This window comes from Mus caroli, unplaced genomic scaffold (assembly GCF_978045245.1).
Source record: "Mus caroli unplaced genomic scaffold, Mus_caroli_1 scaffold_19, whole genome shotgun sequence".
In the NCBI taxonomy this organism is placed as follows: Eukaryota; Metazoa; Chordata; class Mammalia; order Rodentia; family Muridae; genus Mus; species Mus caroli.
Genome location: NW_028227274.1, coordinates 44,876,609 through 44,896,169, shown reverse-complemented (window position 1 = coordinate 44,896,169; position 19,561 = coordinate 44,876,609). Strand labels below are relative to the sequence as shown.

Below are 19,561 nucleotides of genomic sequence, written 5' to 3'. Positions count from 1 at the left end.
CCTGTTAAGAAGTATGTCTGACAAGTTTTTCTCTGCCCAAGCAAATCACTTGCGGAGGTCTGTACCCTGTCAGGGAGCGACAGAGCTTTAGCAGTGGGGATGCAAGCTACCATGTAATCCACACTAGAACTCTGCAAGAAAGAAAGCAGCAAATGAGGGCACTGCATCAAAACCAGAAAGGATAACGGTGGCAAGTAACCGTGAGGGAAGTGGGGAAGACAATACATAATTATTTGGAATGCACAGTTATCTGAAAACCTGGGTCGACTGGAATAACCAACTTCAAACTGTGCACTTACTGAATATGCCTTCGTGATGGGAATTCCCCCAGGACATGGGCTTGAAGGTAAGAAGTGGGTGTCAGATCCAGGAAAAAAAGGAAAAACTTTACAATACCAACTGTCTTCTTCCCAGTGTAGGAGTGTTGTGTTCAACGTTCAATATCTGCCTGCATACATGAATATTTCTTCTGCCTCCACAGACTGAGTCAGTTTTTTTCTGAAATAATTTTGTTTTAATGGGCAAAATCTGAGCAAGATGTGGTAGGACGGCCAATAGAGCCAGCTTGTTGTAGGGGATCTTGGGTCCACAAGTTTGAGGCTAGCCTAAGCAACCTGGTAAGAACCGCTACACTCCAAAAAAAAAAAAAAAAAAAACTTTACAACTGGGCTTTACATCACCAGACCCAGCCAGTCTTACCTAACACACCCCAAAGATAAAAACTATATAAATGGCAACACTATCAGTGGCATTTAAAACCTGTCACTTGTAATAACCATTTTCAAATTGTGTATTTAAGCATAACTGTGCATATACTGAATATGCCAAAACTAGCTAAATAAGTCACTAATGCCTGAACTATCAGACCTTGGTTTCAAAACGCGTGTTGTTTGTTAATCGCCCCTACCAGAATGAGCCTTTCTCACCATCATCTGAAATAACTAAAAACAGGGAGTCTCTTCCCAAGAGAGTGGGCAGAATTCAGGTGGCATCTAGCAACTTCTACCTGCACTTCAAAGTCTCTCGTCACTAACTCCGATGCAGGAGGGGCCAACCCTGCAAGCTTCAAGAGGAATCACTCCAGAGTGGAAGCACGCCTCCTCCACGCCCCGCCCACGCCCGCCCACTCCTTCTCTACGCCCCGCCCACGCCCTACTCTGCGCCCCGAGAAGTCCCTCCGCAGCCCCACTCCGACTCCCGAGCCTGGCCGGCCGCACTACAGCAGCAGGCGGCGGCAACACCGCTGCTCCCTCCCCAACAGGTTACCCCCGCATGGTCCGGCGCTCAGCCTGACCGCTACCTGGGGCTCTCGGGCAGGATCAGCGCTGCGGACGCCGCCATCCTTGAAGGTCCCTCGCCCGCGCGACTGTCAGCTGTGCACAGTCCAGCCAATCACGGCGCGCCTGACGGAAACCCGGAAGGGCCAAGTCTCGCCGCCGGGCCAGGTTTACGACCTCGAGCTGCTGTGCGTTTGATTTCCGAAGGCTTGTGCGTGGTCCGGAAAAGAAGAAAGAGGTCCTGGTGCTCCTTTCTACCATTCTGACCGTGTGAAACCGAGGCTGTACATAACATTTTTTTATTCCTATAACTGCATCCCTGGCTAGGTGTGTGTTTGTGTGCATTTTATGTACGTTTATACATGGCTGTGCATCTACGCACATGTAGTACTTGATGCATTTACTTTTTTTTTCAGGTTTAGCGGAGGGTTTAAGCAAACTCCTAAGCGTCTGCGGACAGAGAAATGGGCCAAAGAGCATACCCTATCAGAAGAGATTATGCTGCCAACTCCTGTGCTACTGAGTACCCCCCACCCCCCACCACCGCAACCCCGGTCCACATTCCCAGAGTTTTCTGCAGAGCAGAGTTCTGGCCTTGGGCGTATTGGTCCAATTCCTTCCACTGTGGGTTCATTGAGTGCCTACTGTTTACTTAGCATTGAACCAGGCACTGGAGATCCAAACGGGCAAAATACCAAAAATCCTGCTCTCTACATTTTTATCAGCGATTAAAATGGATAAGTATTCCATGAGACTCTTTTTGGGGTCCACCATAGCACAGAAGGGATATAAATCACTGCAAAGTGTATAGTTGTTTCCCACAAGAGAGAAAGGAGACCATGCATTTTCACAAACATCTTCATCTGCCTTTGGGGGACTGGGGGGGGGGGGGGGAACACAGTGGAGTGTGTTAAGGGCTGAGAGCTACAGCTCATAGGGTTGATAGATATGAAAGCTTCCTACATCAGCAGAGTTGAGGGTGTTTCCACAGAAGACAGAGTGAGCAAAGGTTGTGGAATAGAAGAACGATTTGTCTGGGGTGTCAAAGACAGTCTGGAAGTAATGTTAGAAGCAACTACTATGAGAGGCTTTGGCCCTGTGCACCTATCTGTAGATAAATGGGCAGTCACTCAATGTTACAGGGGTTGTTCGTTTATCTTTAAGATTACTGTTAGAAAGATGGTCCAATTGGAAAGAGATAATAAGGAAAACCGTACAGGAAGTTACTGAAATAAATTCTCTGCAGTCAAGTCCTGCGAGAGTGAAAGGCATTGAAAATGAAGACAGCCAGGGGATTAGAGTTACATTTCAATAGTAGACGGTTCAAGAGCTGGCAAAAGATCGAATTTAATTTTCCTCCCTAATTATGTTTTACTTAAATTATTATTTAAATTAGTTTGGCATTCTTGGAGCAACCGAACAACACTGTAACTGAGAGAAGCCAGATTGCAAATTAAAAGTGAATAATCCCCACATGGATAATTGAGTCAATTATACAGTATGTTGAACACATACAAATACATTTAGTTCCACAACACTCTGCACACTTCCCCAATTTATGCATATCTGAAAAAGATTGTGTGTGAATCTACATAATTGTGGGTGTGTGGTCCAAACATAGATTGCCTTACCTGGCATAATAACTTTAGAGGGGGTCCAATTTCTCCTCAGCCTTTAAAACACTCTCCTTGTGTCTTGATTCATTGCTGAAGTCAAGTCGCTAATTAACTAAAATTGTTTCAAATCCCTTGTGAGTGTCAGCCCTTCCATGGCTGTCTTGAAAATCACAGCTGAAGCTTTAGTAAAGGAGACTCAAATCCGGACTCTGTAACCTCACACACCTTCCTGGGCCTGACAAGAAATGTGGAGAGGACGATGTCTGCTTCCCTGGGCTGTGGTGAGGACTAAGGTATGTGATCTTTGAGAGACTCTCTTCTAAAAATAATACAAAGCACAGACCTCCAGAATTCTGCCCAAAGAGAGTCCCTGCCAGTCAACATTGTCTGTCACACCAATTCTTTCCATAAATGACTGATTACTTGCTGATATGAGGTGATGCTGTGCGTAATGTCACCCCTAGGCTGTCCTCACACTGTCTTGGTGTATGGGTGCATATGTCCATGAGAAAGTCCTTCAAGTTGTCTACTTGTGACCCCTTGCTGCGGCACAGGGACCGACTGGAGTCAGGATTCCATAGCCACCCTTTACTCATGCCCTCTCAAGTAGTCAGGCCAGCATCAGGATGGATGTAGAACGCAGGCCCACTACCTCTACTCTATTATAGATAGAGACCCAGCTCTCCTAAATGGAGCAAAGTTTTTCCCATCTCTTTTTTTTTTTAAGATTTATTTATTTATTTTTTGTATGTGAGTACACTGTAGCTGTACAGATGGTTGTGAGCCTTCATGTGATTGTTGAGAATTGAATTTTTTAGGACCTCTGCTTGCTCCGGTCACAGTCCCTGCTTGCTCCAGCCTAAAGATTTAAAAAAAAAAAAAAAAAAAAAAAAAAGATTTATTTTATTTATATGTAGCTGCTATCTTCAGACACACCAGAAGAGGGCGTCAGATCCATTACAGATGGTTGTGAGCCATCATGTGGTTGCTGAGAATTGAACTCAGGACCTCTGGAAGAGCTGAGCCATCTCTCCAGCGCCCCCACACACTTTTTCTGTCTTTTTTTTTTTTTTTTTTTTTTTTTTTTTGGTTTTTCGAGACAGGGTTTCTCTGTATAACCCTGGCTGTCCTGGAACTCACTTTGTAGACCAGGCTGGCCTCGAACTCAGAAATCCGCCTGCCTCTACCTCCCGAGTGCTGGATTAAAGGCGTGCGCCACAATAATGATGATAAACTGGGCGTCAGATCTCACTGCGGGTGGTTGTGAGCCACCATGTGGTTGCTGGGATTTGAACTAGGACCTTCAGAAGAGCAGTGAGTGCTCTTAACCGCTGAGCTATCTCGCCAGCCAGGTTTTCCATTTTTCTACTTCAAGTCTACCATTTCTACATTCTGTGTTATCCACAGTTCTCTGGAAAACAAGCACTGTTACCGACACACTAGTGCCTTGTTAGAGGTAATTTCAGAGACGTGGGAATGAGAGCAGAAGAGAAGAAATAAAGAAGTAAAATGCAAAGCGATGTTATCCAATTGTGTGATGGCTAATGCTGTCAACTTGACAGAATCTAAACTTACCTCAGGGACAAGCCTTTTGCCCTGCCCTGGCCTTCCTCCATGACCCCCCCTCTGTGATCCACCCCCCCCTGTGTCTGTGAGGATCGAGGTATATTAAGGTGGGGATATCCAGCCTTCATGGGCAGTGCCATTCCTTGGGCAAGGGTCCTGTGCTGAATGAAAAGGAGAATGCATTCTCGGCACCAGCATCTGCCACTCCTGACTGTAGAAACAGTGTGACTAAGCCACAGGATGCTCCTGCCACCATGCCTTTCTGGCCTTAATGAACTTCCCCTGGAAGAAGCCACAATAAACCCTTTGTTCTTTAAGTTGCTTTGATCCACCATTTTGGTACAGCAACAAGGAAAGTACCTAATACAGACAAGACCAAAACACGAGAACCTCAAATACTTCTGGCATTTCTGTCTGCTCGGGACAGAACCACAGACAGGAACCAGAACTGCTCACTTTCAGAATCGCTGCCCTAAAATTCTCCAACCAGTTTCTTCTTTCTTTATTTCCTCCTCCCTCCCTCTCTCCCTCCCTCCCTCCATCCATCCCTCCCTCCCTCTATCCCTTCCTCCCTTCCTCCCTTCCTTCTTTCCTCCCTTTCTTTCTTTCTCATTTGTTTTTCAAGACAGGGTTTCTCTGTGTAGCCCTGGCTGTCCTGGAACTCACTTTGTAGACCAGGCTGGCCTTGATCTCACAGAAATCCACCTGCCTCTCTGCCTTTTGAGTGCTGGGATCAAAGGTGTGCAACACCACACATGTCTGCCCAACCAGTTTCTATCTCCGGTTAAAAAAGAAATATAACACTACCCCCACCCCTACCCCCACCCCCACCCCCACCCCCACCGCTACCCCCACCCCTGTCTTTCCTAGGAACCTGCCTTTCCTTCTCCTATGAACCTGGTCCTGTCTGGAGTCCCTTCTTTTACAAAGTCTCTTCTGAGGGCCCCTTTGTGCACTCACACTCTCTCCAGTAGGCGTGACTTATATTTTTGGTATAAAAATATAAGTAAAGTAGGCTAATTTCTTCCAGAAATCTCCTCCAGCCCTAAATGAACTCTGGACACACCAAGGAGCCACTCCAAATCCAGCCTTCAGCCTCCTAGCCCCAAACGCAAGTGATGGTCTTCAGAAGTCGATCAGCACGTGCTCACAACCCCAACAATATTGTCACTGGACTCTGGGACTTCTACTGACCCACAGGCTCCAGTGAAACAAAGTGAGGAATGGAGAGATTGATGCCGACCTTGGAAAAATGGAGCAGAGGCCATCTGCATCACCTCTTATTTACAAAAAAAAAGGAAAAAGCCTCAGAAGTTTTTATGAGGCAATAGGTAAAAGATTCTAATGTTAGGAGAGGTCTCCTACCCATCCACCCCACCCCCATTTTTCTTGAAGGATTTGTGGACAGAGGCTGGCTCCGTCTCTTTCTTTAAGAACCTGTTTCAGGCCCAACTTTCTGTGTCCCCATTAACCACTCCAATTTTGCAAGTGAGAAATTGATGGGAAAATGAAGGAGGAAGAATCACAAATGTCCCTCCCTGAGCAAAAAGTACCAAAAGGAAGAGGCTGTGATGGGTTAGGCTGAGGGAAGGAGGTGGGCTATCAGGGCTTTGGAAACACTCCTCCTTCCTCGTGAGGCACAGCTCTTAGGAGCTACTAAGAAAGGAAAGAGAGAAAATTCATACACACACAGTTGTTGAAGCAAAAGTCAGACTGACTCCAATAATTTTATACATACAAATACATACATGCATACAGACCTACAGACAGACATATACACATTCACATACTGAATAGATGGGACAAAGTTCCAACAAGCAGGCTCTAAGCATTCCACACATACACACATATATACATATGCACATATACATATAAACACATGCTTGGTAGGTAGATGGAACAAAGCCCCAACAACTTTTTTCTTCCATACCTTATATATCCCTCCCAGTAAAATCTTTCAAGCAGTATAAAATTACAATGTCACTGTATTTTATTTTTCTTCAAGTGAATGACTATGAAAAAAAAAACAGTATGTTCCCCAACACCTTTATAAGAAATAGCATTACATAGTACCAGTAAAGAAAACAAATTATTCCCAAGAACCCATATATATTTGTAACTTAGCAACTTGTTAAGATTAACTAAGTGTGAGCAAGCAAGGGAGTTTTCTCAGCCAGTTTCTCTTACTGACAAGCAGCAATTCGCAGTTACAAAGAAAGGATTCATTATTTTATTATTTATCTTTAAAAGTAATCTTATTAAGACTCTTAAAGGAATCACAAATCCAGGGGCCTGGAGAGATGGCTCACTGGTTAAGAGCACTGACTGCTCTTCCAGAGGTTCTGAGTTCAATTCCCAGCAACCACATGGTGACTCACAACCATCTGTAATGGGATCTGATGCCCTCTTCTGGTGTGTCTGAAGAGAGCAACAGTGTACTCATACATAAAATAAATAAAAATCTTTAAATAAAAAAAGAATCACAAATCTAAACTTTTATATAAAAATCAGTCATATCTATTTTAAATCCTCAGAATTCCTATCTACTTATCAGCAATTTTTAATTAATCATATCAGGAAGCTGAGGGCAAAAATGGGTATAAGAAACCAATCTTCACCAGTCAGCCTCAGGGAATCACATCAGCCAGTGCTTCCATTGTTCTTGTTCCCTGACCAGAAAGGGTCCCTAGCTTACCTAATAAAAGTGTACCTTTCTGAACTTCAAATTGTTCCCTAAGATTTTCTACATCAGAGTCAATAGCAGAAACATCTTAGCCTAGCATAACTAACAATTTTATTTTTCCAAAATTTCCAATGTTTTCTAAGGGTCATGGTCATTGCTGACAATCTATATTTCCATTCCTTTCCTAGGGCGGTGACTGAATCACCAGGAATGCTCCAGTGGCATTGTCTGAAAAAGATCAAGCATTTAGTACTGTGAGTGCCAGAAAGGGCCTGTGAGCCCAGGGAGGGTCTGGAAGCCTCCTGAGAGTTTCCGCACAATTCTTAGATGAAGAGAGATTCGAGGGAAACAAGCAGAACAGAACTCCACAAGAGCACAAAGTCCTCAGAACATGCAGCCCTCCGGGCCATGCCTGTCTGAGGCAAACCCACCCTGGCTGTGCTAGCCGGTGGCCACATTCTAAAGCCATTTGTCATTCCTCCTGCACAGCCCTCGGCAACTTAGTCAGGTGCATGAAGCCAAGGACCAGTGTGGCAGAATCCGCATTACCTGCTCCACATGGCTCATCCTAGATGGAGGACAAACACAAACCTGTAGAGCATCTCTCAGAAGCCAGTCTTTAATGTCCTCCTTCCATCCTAACACTGAGTGCCCCCTGCCCCCGACACCAACACTCCGTCACAGCTGGCAGCCCTGTTTTAGCTGTAGTTGGCAGTTAGCTCATAGGTGTGGGAGACTCGATTGGGACTGTGAGCAAAGAACACTTTTGTAGGTTGTAAACATGTCACTGTTCAGTCCAGAATCTCTCCCCAGACTCCAAAGGGCATAATGTTTTTAGACTGGGCATTTTGGCTCATGAGTTGGTTGTATAAATATTCCTGTTTGGGTGAGATGCTTGAGAAATAAGGGCTGCTTGAACACAGCCTGCTCTCCGAGGATTTGCATAATGTGTGTCGATGTGCAAAGAAGACTAAATGCCTAGAAAAGGAAAAGAAAAAAAGAATAGGGTCAAAGCCACAGACTATGTTTGCCAGTACAAACCTCATCTGCGTTCACTTACCGTCATCAGATGCATGGTAGGGTCGAGGGCAGGATGCAAACCTTAATTAAAATGAAGAACAAATATACTCTGTGATACACAAATGGATCTCCTTCTGATCTATGCTCCAGCTGGAAGTTGAAAAAAAAAATGTGGAATTTTCACCTCTCTCCATTTTTCATTTGCACCTACTTTCCTCAATTCCACCTCCCAGAGGCCACTGCCGTTTACAGGGCTGGTGTTCGCACATAGGATGTGTGAAAACCTGACTGGTTTCTTCAGTAATTTTCACCTACGAACGCCATTTGAAAGGGATTAGATGGTGCTTCCCACGTAGACGTGATAGAGTGCTTTTTATCCACTAACTGGTGAAGAAAATGGAAACTAGTAAATGTCACTAGCAGCCATCAGGAAAGCTAACAGCTGTAGTGGAGAAAAGCTTTGCTTGATACGCTATGAAAAGAGCCACAGCCAAGCTGGATGCTACATGTGCACCCCGAGTGTCTGAAATGGGAAGAGAAGGTGCTCATAAAAAGCCTGGTGTATCCCCAGTTTGGACAGGAGTGGAACTGGAAGTCAATGGTTAGCCAAGGAAGAATCATGGAAAATCCTTGGAGAACAAGGGTCTCCAGGGCTGATACAGGTCATGGCTGAGGCTAGAGTGGTCCAGGGGCTACTCTTTCAATGCTGTTGATTGAACAGTAAACAGAAGCAGTAAGACAGGGGTGAAAGTTACACCTTATTATTCCACACAATAAACAGGGAGTTTGCAAATGTAAAAATAGAGGAAGTGTTACATTGTAACCACGGGACAAAGAGCTTCGATCAACACCTCTGTTTCTTTGTTAGTGTTCTGAACCCCTACAAACACTCTAACCCCTTTTCTCAATGCTAATCAGCAATGAAAGCATGAAATAGGTAGAGTAGCATCCCCCACCTCCGACCCACCCCACCCCGACCCACCACCACCCACCCTGCTGACTCAGGAGGAATCAGAGACACAACAGCTAAGGGTAGATCTGCAACCTGGGGCATCTTCTTGGGGCTTAAATACAAACTGGCAAAGTGAGCAAATCCTCTGATACTGGTCTGTTAGCAAAAGCTGAACTGAGGAAGGTAAAACCTGAACCCACCAATAAACACAATATCAGATTCCCTTTAAGCTTTTATTAAAAGTAAGTAGAATTCAATACTGAAACATCCACCTGACATTCTAAATGGAAAGACACATTGATTTTACACAAATATGCCAAAGAACCAGGAAAGCTTTGGCATAATATCAAAGAGAGTGGAGCCCTGGCAGACCTGCCCAGGTAAGGCGAGAAGGGAGGAAGAGGCACCATGGAAACTGTGCGGACATCCTACAGAAAACTCCTAACGTAAGTTGACAGTGTGCAAAGATACACATGCACACATCACGCATAAACCGTGAGAATGACAGAGGCGTGCTCAGACAAAACGGAGTGTGGAAATTAACAATGGTCAAGAGCAAAAGGAAAACTCGATAAAACAAAATTAGTGTGAAGAACAAAGCCAAAGAAGCCGAAAACCACAAAACTGCCCAGCGCCTGTCCCATGGTTAGAGACTACAGAAACAGGACAGTCAGAACTTTAAACACACAACCCATATGCTACACAGGAGATGCCGTGACTGATAGACAGAAATATCTGTAGTCATCACCAGAGTGGGTGAGTTCAGGGACCTTATTCTCTTTGATAAGATTATCAATAATTTCTGCTTTGTTTCTTGAATTCCCAGTAGTGAGCCATTATACAAAAATAGTGAAGGAGGGTGGCTATTTACTTTTTCCTAAACATTAGGTATTAAAATATGTGACATATCTACTACAAATATTGACTGTGTAAAATTATGATTTTTGCCCATTTATCTACGAGTGGTGTTTCTAAGGCATTGTAAAAAAAAATCAAGATAACCTCTCCATCATCCATTCTGGAGAACTGGGAACCGAATATATTTTTGTCGTTGTTTTGTTTTTTCAAGACAGAATTTCTCTGTGTAGCCCTGGCTGTCCTAGAACTTGCTTTGTAGACCAGATTGGCCTTGAAGTTGTATAGATCCACCTTCCACTGCCTCCAGACTGCTGGGACTAAAGGTGTGTGCCATCACACCTGTCTCTAAAATCACTTTAGAAACATGATTTATTTTTATTATTTTGAATTATGTATCTGTATTTGTACCTGTGTCTGTGTGTCTCTGTATGTGTGTGTCTATGTTTATATGTGTGTCTGTGTACATGCCTGTACATGTACACATGTACATGCCTGTGTATGCGTGTATGGCTTTGTATTTGTATGTGTGTATGTGTCTATCTGTGTATGTGTCAATGTATGTGTCTGTGTATGTCCATATCTGTGTATATGTGTCTGTGTTTGTGTATCTGTGTGTATGTGGCTTGTCTCTATGTCTGTGTATATGTGTTTCTGTATGTGTGTATATGTCTGTGTGTGCATATGTCTATGTGTTTGTATGTATGTGTTTGTGTATGTGTGTATGTGTCTCCGTGTGTATATGTCTCTGTGTGTGCATATGTCTATGCCTATGTGTTTGTATGTATGTGTCTGTGTATACATATGTGTATATGTATGGGAGAGAAGGTGTCCACAGAAGTCAGAGGAGTCAGATCCTCTTTAAGCTGGAGTTACAAGAAGTTGTAGCTGCCTGACATGGATGTTAGGGATCAAATTCTAGTTCTCAGAAAGAAACAGTACTCCACCACTGAGCTCTTTTCAGCCTCCTAATGCCATCCTTCTGGTATCTTATACGGGGTAGTAATTCATTAAACGTTATCAAAATTTACTTAAGACTTTTTTGTGTTAAAGGAAAATCTGAATTATTAATACAACTGCATTTGAAAAGAAGCCAAACACATATCTTCAATATAGCCACCCATATTTTATTTACAGAGGATCTTTAAAAGGCTTTCTCTTCACTGTTTGCTTAGATTAGTAAATTGACAGGCTGGGCTCAGTTATGTTCCTTCGGGATCAGAGCCAGCACAGCACTACTGAAGTTAAGTGGTGGGTCTAACAAGCCAAGCAGGCAGGAGGGGTTCAATGTGCCTCGTGAGAACCGGGAGCTACTACACAGGATTTTCAGGGCTGCCCAGCCTCCTCACTGATCAAGCATGACGTGCTTAGCCTCCTAGCCTTGCGGTGTCTCCTTTGAGATAGGCTCTCCCAGCAGTTCTCATAAGCTCACCTGATGTGAATAGCAACCGAGTAAAGAAACCACATTGTCAAGATTCCAGAGGCCAATATAGTTCTCTTTCTACAATGGCAGCCACCTAGTCACTCTTTCTTCTCTGAACTGCAAAACGGTTTATCATACATAGGACTGTGTTCCATCACAATCCAACTGTCCAAAATGTGTATGTCCATCCTTATACATCCCTCAATGGCCTCAGAATGCCAGGTACCATGCAGTGCCTGACACAAAAACATAACCCATGACTTAATGTGCAAGTCTATGAAAGGGACCGAGAAGAAGCAGCCTATTTCCATCCGGGGGAGGGGCTGGAGGTCTGTCTGTCTGATTCTTGGCTTGTTGCTTTTATTGGCTACTCTGACACCTGACAGCCTAGCTTTGTCAGCTCAGCTTGCTCAGGGCACAGACAATTGACAGCAGAGGACACAGCAGATGAGCCACCGTCTCGCACGAGCTGGACGTGTTGTTAAGAGCATGGAAAGGTAGCAGTCTGAACACAGTAGCACTCACGTGGCCGCTGAGGAGCAAGTCTGTCTGACTAGACAGAGGGAGACATTGTCACAGGACAGCCCGAGAGCCAGACAGCGTCCAGCCGAACCCCTAGTCCACTTTATTTACTAACTTTATTTTTCTTCTCGATGTGTCCTTTGTATAAAATTTCAGTTCCGAGGTTAAAAAGAATCCCAAACTCAAATGACATTTACCGCATTGAAAAAAAAAATCTGTCAAAATGTTGAGAAATAAAATAATGTAGATAAGCCTTTGAGAAAATATTTTGTTGCAAATGTGTTGAAAAACTCTCAGCATCATCACATTCCAATAATCTTTTTTAAAAATTGTTTCTGATTTTTTTGTAGATAGCACTAGACTTAAATACACATGGATACATATACAAAAGGTTTAAGTTACCCTCTATAGTGTACAGGAAGTAATGCCTCTCTCATACACTACAGGCTATGAAACAGAACACCCAGGGCCAAGTGTAAGCTACCTCTTTTCCAGTTGTTGGTCCCATGCAGTCCTCCCCGACCCCAACACACACTAGACATTATAGGCGAATTCCAGTGTTTTTGGTCACTCTTCAGAGCTTGATGGTGTGACCCCATTGCTGAGGAGGCCGTACATTTGGATCGTAGGTCATGAAGAAATCAAGCTGGTACTGATATGGAATCTTCATCCCTCCTGCCTATCTTTTGTAGTGCCAGAAGGGGCTGTACACTCTACTCGGGGAGAGAAGGTATCCGCAGTCCTACCCAGCTGTGAGCTCAGTTAGAATAGAGAGAGGGGATTTGATCATAACATTATTGTATGCATGTAGGAAAATCTCAAACAACAAATTTAAATAAAATAACTTTCACAGTGGTGGGAAAGATACGTCTGGTTTAAAACTGAACTACACATAAATGGCCAGCAAGGGGAGACAAAACCATGCATGTTTTTTCTTTTTCTTTTTCCTATAGTTTTTAAGGAAGTGGATTATTAAAAATTAGTGCAAAGAACCCTGCTCCTTCTAGAATCTATACTAAAAATTATGCAAAGCATATTATTTAATGCCGCTCTGCTTCTGAGTACTGTATGGGCAAAGCCAGAGGCAAAGTAGGGTTCTCAGTCTGAAACCACACAATGAAAGGCAACCCTCCTTTTTTCTTTCTTATATTCTCTTCCCCCCGCCTCCTCCCCCCCCCCTTTCTCCCTTTCTCTGAGTTTGCTAGCAGAAACCATCCCAAAGCAAGGTAAGTTCTATTATACTCCAGATGAAATGTTCTTCAACTGAGTATGTGAGAACCTTACCCATTTCTAAATCAGGAAACACTGGTTACCCGTGCGCTGTAAGGACTCAGAAGACCCTCTTCTTTTTGGTCTTAGGTTCGTCGCAGGAGCAAGTTTGTAGTCTTTACAGCACACTCCTGGGTATTTGAAGATCAGCTAATGGAGATGACAGTGATTCAGAAATGCCAAGCATTCGTGGAAGGCCTTCACCAGCATGGCTTCTGCAACCAACGGCCAAGAAAGGGGCAGCTAGCCCTACAAGACAGAACACTTCTGGACCCTGGACCCTCAATTCTAGCCGAGGGCAATAGGTCAAGACTGCCCTCTCTCCCACCCCAGCTGAGTGGGAACGTGGGGACCCTCTACCCTGGTCTCACTGTGCCAGGTTTCCTCAATAGGACAGGTCTGTACCAAGACAGCTTAAACACCTGAAGAGAAAACAGACTATTGGTGGAGAGAGGAACAAATCAAATGGCAGGTAGTTTATCTGCAGAAACCACAGGGCCCAGGGGGAAGTGTCCAAAACACGTTCTGAGTGGGAGGGGAAAGGGATACACTGAACCTATAACAAAGATAGATATCCCTCAGAACGGAAGGGGAAAGTCAACGCTGTCCGTCGGACAGGCACTCTCTCCGTATTCGAGCCCCACGCCAATGATTAGGTTTTCTCATCAAAGACTGGCTGTTTTCTCCTGAGATCAAACCCAGGAGAGGTTGCCTGTGCCTCACCCTGTGACACAGCCGGACTCTGATCACATAGAGATGGAAGAGGAGGACACAGAAGACACGTGTGTTAGGAAGAAATAGTTGTCCCTGTCTGCAGAGGACAGATTCCCCTGGCAGAGAACCACAGCCCACAAAAGAACCTTCTACAACTAATAAGCTCTGGAAATGTGTAAGGTACATGGCAAACACACATAAAATCTGCTGTATGTCTGAATGTTTGCAGTGAATACTGTTATTTAAAATAGGCTCATTTAGCTCAGGGACCCCGGTTGAGAAGCTGGCAGAAGGACTGGAGGAGTGGACGAGGGGTTGTAACCCCATAGGAAGAACAACATTGGCTGAACGGACCACCCAGAGCTCCCAGGAACTAGACCACCAACCAAGGAGCATATAGGGAGGGATTCATGACTCCAGATACATACGTAGCAGGGGATAGCCTTGCCTGACATCAACAGGAGGCAAGGCCCTTGGTCCCGGGGAGGTTGGATGCACCAGTCTAGGTCGGGATGCTTCAGCGGTGGGGCGGGAGAGGGTAGATGTGGGATGGTGGTATTCTGGAGGCGTAATTGGGAAGTGAGATGTCATTTGAGATGTAAACAAATGGAAAGATTGCCGGCCGGGCAGTGGTGACACACACCTTTAATCCCAGCACTTGGGAGGCAGAGGCAGGCGAATTTCCGAGTTTGAGGCCAGCCTGGTCTACAGAGTGAGTTCCAGGACAGCCAGGGCTACAGAGAAACCCTGTCTCAAAAAATAAAAAACAGGGCTGGTGAGATGGCTCAGTGGGTAAGAGCACCCGACTGCTCTTCCGAAGGTCCAGAGTTCAAATCCCAGCAACCACATGGTGGCTCACAACCATCCGTAACGAGATCTGGCGCCCTCTTCTGGAGTGTCTGAAGACAGCTACAGTGTACTTACATATAATAAATAAAATAAATACCTAAAAAAAAAAAAACCAAAATAAAGTGAAGTGAAGAAATTGACAATTTGTTTTAAAAAAAAAACAACCAAACAAACAAAATGAATAGAAAGATTAATTTTTAAAACTCCCCAAAATAAAATAAAGTAAAATAAAATAAAATAAAATAGGCTTACTTACAACTGCTCAGAAACACATGGTTGTAAATCTAATGATGCATGCCAGCCAACATTTTTTTTTTTACCCCAAACTACAGAGTGATGATGGGGATGTGGAGGAAATATGATCCAATACTCTGTAAGGCTGCTTAAACTCTTTCAGACCGTGTACATTCTACAATGTATGTAGAAAAGCAAGTGACTATAAATAGCACATTAAAAAAAAAAAAAAAACTAAACAAAATAATCTCACTATGTACTCCTGGCTGGCCTAGAACTCAAAGAGATCCAGTTGCCTCTGTTTCCCCTACAGGTATTTACCATCACATCCAGAAAAAGCAAACAAACAAGTTTTAAAGAGGAAAACCAAGTGAGAAGACTTGCTCTACCTATCTTTATGTTTCAGACATGGCAGTGCACTAAGGCATGGTTGTGCATGAAGCCATGGGGAAGATAAGACACTTAGGTATCTGGGGCTTGTTTGTAAGCTTGGATTTTCCACAGCCTACATTATTAAGGGCTCTTCAACGCTATAACCTCCCTTCTAGCCCACTCCACACCAGGGGTAGTAGAAAGGAAAGGTTAATAGGGCAAAGGGAGGTATGAAACGGTTTAGAAATAGTTCTTTGGAATGATTCCAATCTTCATTGTCAGGATAGCAGCAGCTCAGTTCACAAGAATCAGCAGTGCCATCTCGATCCACTCACAAACACCATTCACGAATCAGGAATGGCAATTCGCCCAGAAGAAATGGAGAGGCTCTGCCATTCGGCCCTCGTCTGAGGAAGCTGCCAGAGGCCACTGGAGTATCATGAGAAGTTCCTTGGTATGTTTCTTTCTATGAAACTGGAATATCATGAGGGTTTTGGTGTTTTTTTGTTTTTTGTTTTGTTTTGTTTTGTTTTGTTTTGGTGTGTTTCTCTCTATGAAGTCTGAACAAGTGATGAAGGCAAGGCGAACCAATATCACAGAATCATCAAAAAGACCAGTATCAGCAAAACCCAACAAAGACTAGCAAAGAGTGGCAAGGTGAACCAACGACACAGTGTCGTCCGCTGTTTGTTGGGTTATACTTATACCCTTTCCTAACATCATGTGTCCACTCTAGCAAAATCACACACATACTTTCCTCAGGAAGTTTCCAGAATTACACCACGTGTCTGTTCTCAGCAGAACAGGAAAACCTCCTCTCGTAAGACAGCTTCCAAAAAAAACATCACATGACACAACTGAGTCTTCAAAGAAACCAGAAATGTCCACTTTACTTGTTGGCCAGCCAGCTTAATCTAGCCAACAAGTCAAGGTCTCAAACTAAGGATGGATGGCTTCTGAGTTATGATATCTGAGGATGACTTTGAAAAGGTCAGCTTCGGAACCTCCAGAAGGTCATGGAACACTTGTCCCTCCAGAAGGGAGAGGCTAATTAACATTCTTCAGACCACAGGGTGGGAACCGACCTTTGGTGGGAACACATTCTACAGGATGGACCGTTGCCCACCTTTAGACAAGGGAAGTTGTCACCTCATTCCCTAAAGACCAATCAATTAAAAGGGTGCACTGTTCTGTCAATCATATTGTGCCTAGTTGCTGATGCTCTAGTCTGCTCCTGGAAACCATATAAAAACGGGTGCAGGGAGTAGTCGCCTCTCCTTCAGGTCTGGGAGGACCCCAGTGCACTGGAACGATAAATTCCTCTTGCTTTTTGCATCAATCCTGGCTCCACATGGTTCACTCAGGGGGTCCCTGGTAAGCTAAGGCTCCCAGAGTATTACATTTGGTGCCTTGGCCAGGAAACAACTTCTTGTGGGAACACACTGGAGCAGTGAATCAGAGGTCTTGAGCTTTTACCTGACTCAAAATCTGAGTCTGTAAGTCTGAACTTTTGCTCGAAAGCTTCAGGAGGCTTAGAGAGCCTATGGTGTCTGGTGCGGTCAAGTGCGATGGGCAGACATGCCTTAACATCTTGACCTCTGGGGTGGGTGGGGGTACTGAAAGATGCTTCAGGCCCCCCTGGAGGGAGCCAGTAAGGCTCTGCTCCTTCTGGAAATGGCAAGACAATATTGGTGGGAGCCACGTCTTGCTATAACCTGGTGTATCTGGCTCCTGCCATATAGGCAGAAGCACCTGGTGTCTGTAACTGAGCCCATGGAAGGGGTGAACTGTGTGTTGATTCTCTTTCTCTGTGTTCTTGGACCTAGGATGCCTGCCTGTGGCAGGGTGGAGCTATCTGTGTGGTGATTGTTTTTCTCTGTTTGTTGGCATCTTGTTCTATGTTCTTAGACTTAGACTGACGGACATTTTTTGGACATTGGACAGACTGAAAAACAAGTTAGTTACTCTCCATTCCTCTGAATGGTCCACTTTTGGAGTAGGGTAGCCACTTGTAGGGATCTTGGAATTGCAGGTGATCAAAGCAAGAGAGGAGAGAGTCTTTAGGTCAGGATCGCTGGGCCACCCAGACCAAGTACCCTATATAGTCACCTGGAAAAATCTAGTGGAGGACACCCCCTCATGGGGTCTTCAAGACCCACCTCACAGGTTCTGGCTGTCAGGAAGAAAGAAGCACGGGAGGAGAGATCTGGACCTGAGAAGAATTTGATCCTCCAAGACCCTTCAACAGTGGACCTGTTGCTCCAACACCCTCCTCCATATCTCCCTATCCTTGCCCTCATGGCCCTGCCAACACCAATATTGGTTCCGGGATCCTCGGCCCATACAGAACAGGGTCCGTTGCGCTCCCCTTTACCGGAGGGAAGAGCAGGAGGGAACCCCCAACTTTCCAGCCCCACCATGGGGACACAAAGTCTGAGAGCTACCTCCCCTGATACCACGGTGGCTCTCCCACTAAGGGCCGGCTGGTTAATCTCTTTGAGACTGTTTTATTTATAATGCAGGAAGCCAGAAGCCAGAAAGAATATTCCCTCAGACACAGGGACACCATCGGTTGACCAGGCTGTCGTGGACAGTGGGCTTTCCCTGACTGGAACTTTAATATGGCAAAAGGTAAGGGGCACTTAAAACACCAGTAGCCGGGCGTGGTGGCGCACACTTTTAATCCCAGCACTCGGGAGGCAGAGGCAGAGGTAGAGGCAGGTGGATTTTTGAGTTGGAGGCCAGTCTAGTGTACAAAATGAGTTCCAGGACAGCCAGGGCTATACAGAGAAACCCTGTCTCAGAAAACCAAAAAGAAAAAAAAAAGTCCACCACCAGACTCCACTGGCAGGTCTCAAGGGGGCTTCATGATGAGCCACTAACTTGACCAAGGTATATGAGGTAAAGCAAAGACCAGATGAATCGCCCGTAGCCTTTCTAGAGTGCCGATATACACCTTATGACTCCAGTAGCAAAGAGCATAAAACTAGTGTGACAATGGCTTTTATAGACCAGGCTAGTAGAGATATAAGGAAAAAGTGTCAGAGGCTAGAAAGACAGGATAAGTCGTTCAGGGATTTAGTATTGGTTGCTGAGAAAATCTACTCTAAAGAGAGGCAGAGGAGGAGAAGGAGCAGAGAAAAAGATAGAAGGAAGGAGGGAGGGGGGAGGGAGAGGGGAGAGGAAGGGAGGGAGGGAAGGAATCTACAGAGTCCTGACTCTCAGGATAGAAGATGAATACAAGTTGTTTGAGACCTTGGACAGGGCACCCTAGGAACCCAGACTGGTAGCTCAAGGCCTTTCCCCAGGCCGGGGCTGAGATGGCAGTGATGGGGAGGACCATCAACCAGCCCCCTCCTCCATGTGGAACTCAGAGCCCAAGCCTCCTCGATGTCTGTGCACCAATATCTGATGTTGAGGGATGCCTGGGATGGGATCAGGCCCCACATTACCAGGCTCCTAGAACAAGGGATCCTGTGGAAGTGCCAATGGGCTTGGAATACTCCCCTCCTGCCTGTGAAGAAACCTGGGGCCCAAGTCTAAGGAGGACTAAGAAGGGGATTAAATGCCTCTTGGAGGAGCTGGGAGGATTTAGACACATAGCCTCGGTCAAGAAGGTCTAAATCTGCAAAAGAAAAGTAAGTTATCTGGGCTGCCTGTTGAAAGACAGCCGGCACTGGCTCTCCTATGCTCGAAAGGAGACCATGCTGCACAACCCCCCTACTGAGCCCCAAGCAGGCACAGGAGTTTCTAATTACAGCTGGGTTCTGCTGGCTACAGATCCCAAGCTCCCCATACCTTGGAGAGCATTGTTTGCTAGCCCCTGGATTGATGATGTCTGACCAATGCCCGAATGACTCATTATCAGACTCTGTTGCTAAACTCAGATTGGGTGACCGTCATGTCATCAGTGGCCCTCAACTCAGCCACTCTGCTACCCGGCCCTGACCTCAATTCACCAGCTCATGATTGCCAACAGATTCTAGCTGAGGACCAGGGATGGCAAAAGGACCTGTCAATCCCTGATGCTGAGGCAACATGATTCACTGATGGCAGCAGCTACCTGGTAGAGGGAAAGGGCAAGGTGGGAGCCGCCATTGTGGACGGGTGCAAGGTGGTCTGGGCAGAACCACTTCCTCTGGGAATGTCAGCCAAAAAGGCAGAGCTGATGGCTCTGACCAAAGCCTTGGCCCTGGGAGCAGGCAAAGA

General features: G+C 45.2%; 1 protein-coding gene and 1 long non-coding RNA gene across 4 annotated transcripts in view; one reads left to right on the top strand and one right to left on the bottom strand.

Moving 5' to 3' along the window:
- Positions 1–1,403, bottom strand: part of Commd10 (COMM domain containing 10) — a 131,386-nt gene extending 129,983 nt beyond the window's left edge. For 2 of the 3 annotated variants that reach the window (XM_021150690.3, XM_021150691.3), the window contains exon 1: positions 1,301–1,403. In XM_021150690.3, coding sequence (XP_021006349.1) covers positions 1,301–1,341 — 41 coding nt within the window. In that variant the 5' untranslated portion in view covers positions 1,342–1,403. Of the gene's footprint in view, positions 1–1,297 lie in introns of all 3 variants that reach the window. The other variant, XM_085833460.1, reaches the window with a different exon arrangement.
- Positions 1,359–6,517, top strand: LOC147000289 (uncharacterized). The gene is made up of 3 exons (XR_015046043.1): positions 1,359–1,604; positions 1,694–3,186; positions 5,490–6,517. It is a non-coding gene; the product is annotated as an uncharacterized LOC147000289 (long non-coding RNA).
- Positions 6,518–19,561: the final 13,044 nt, after the last annotated feature.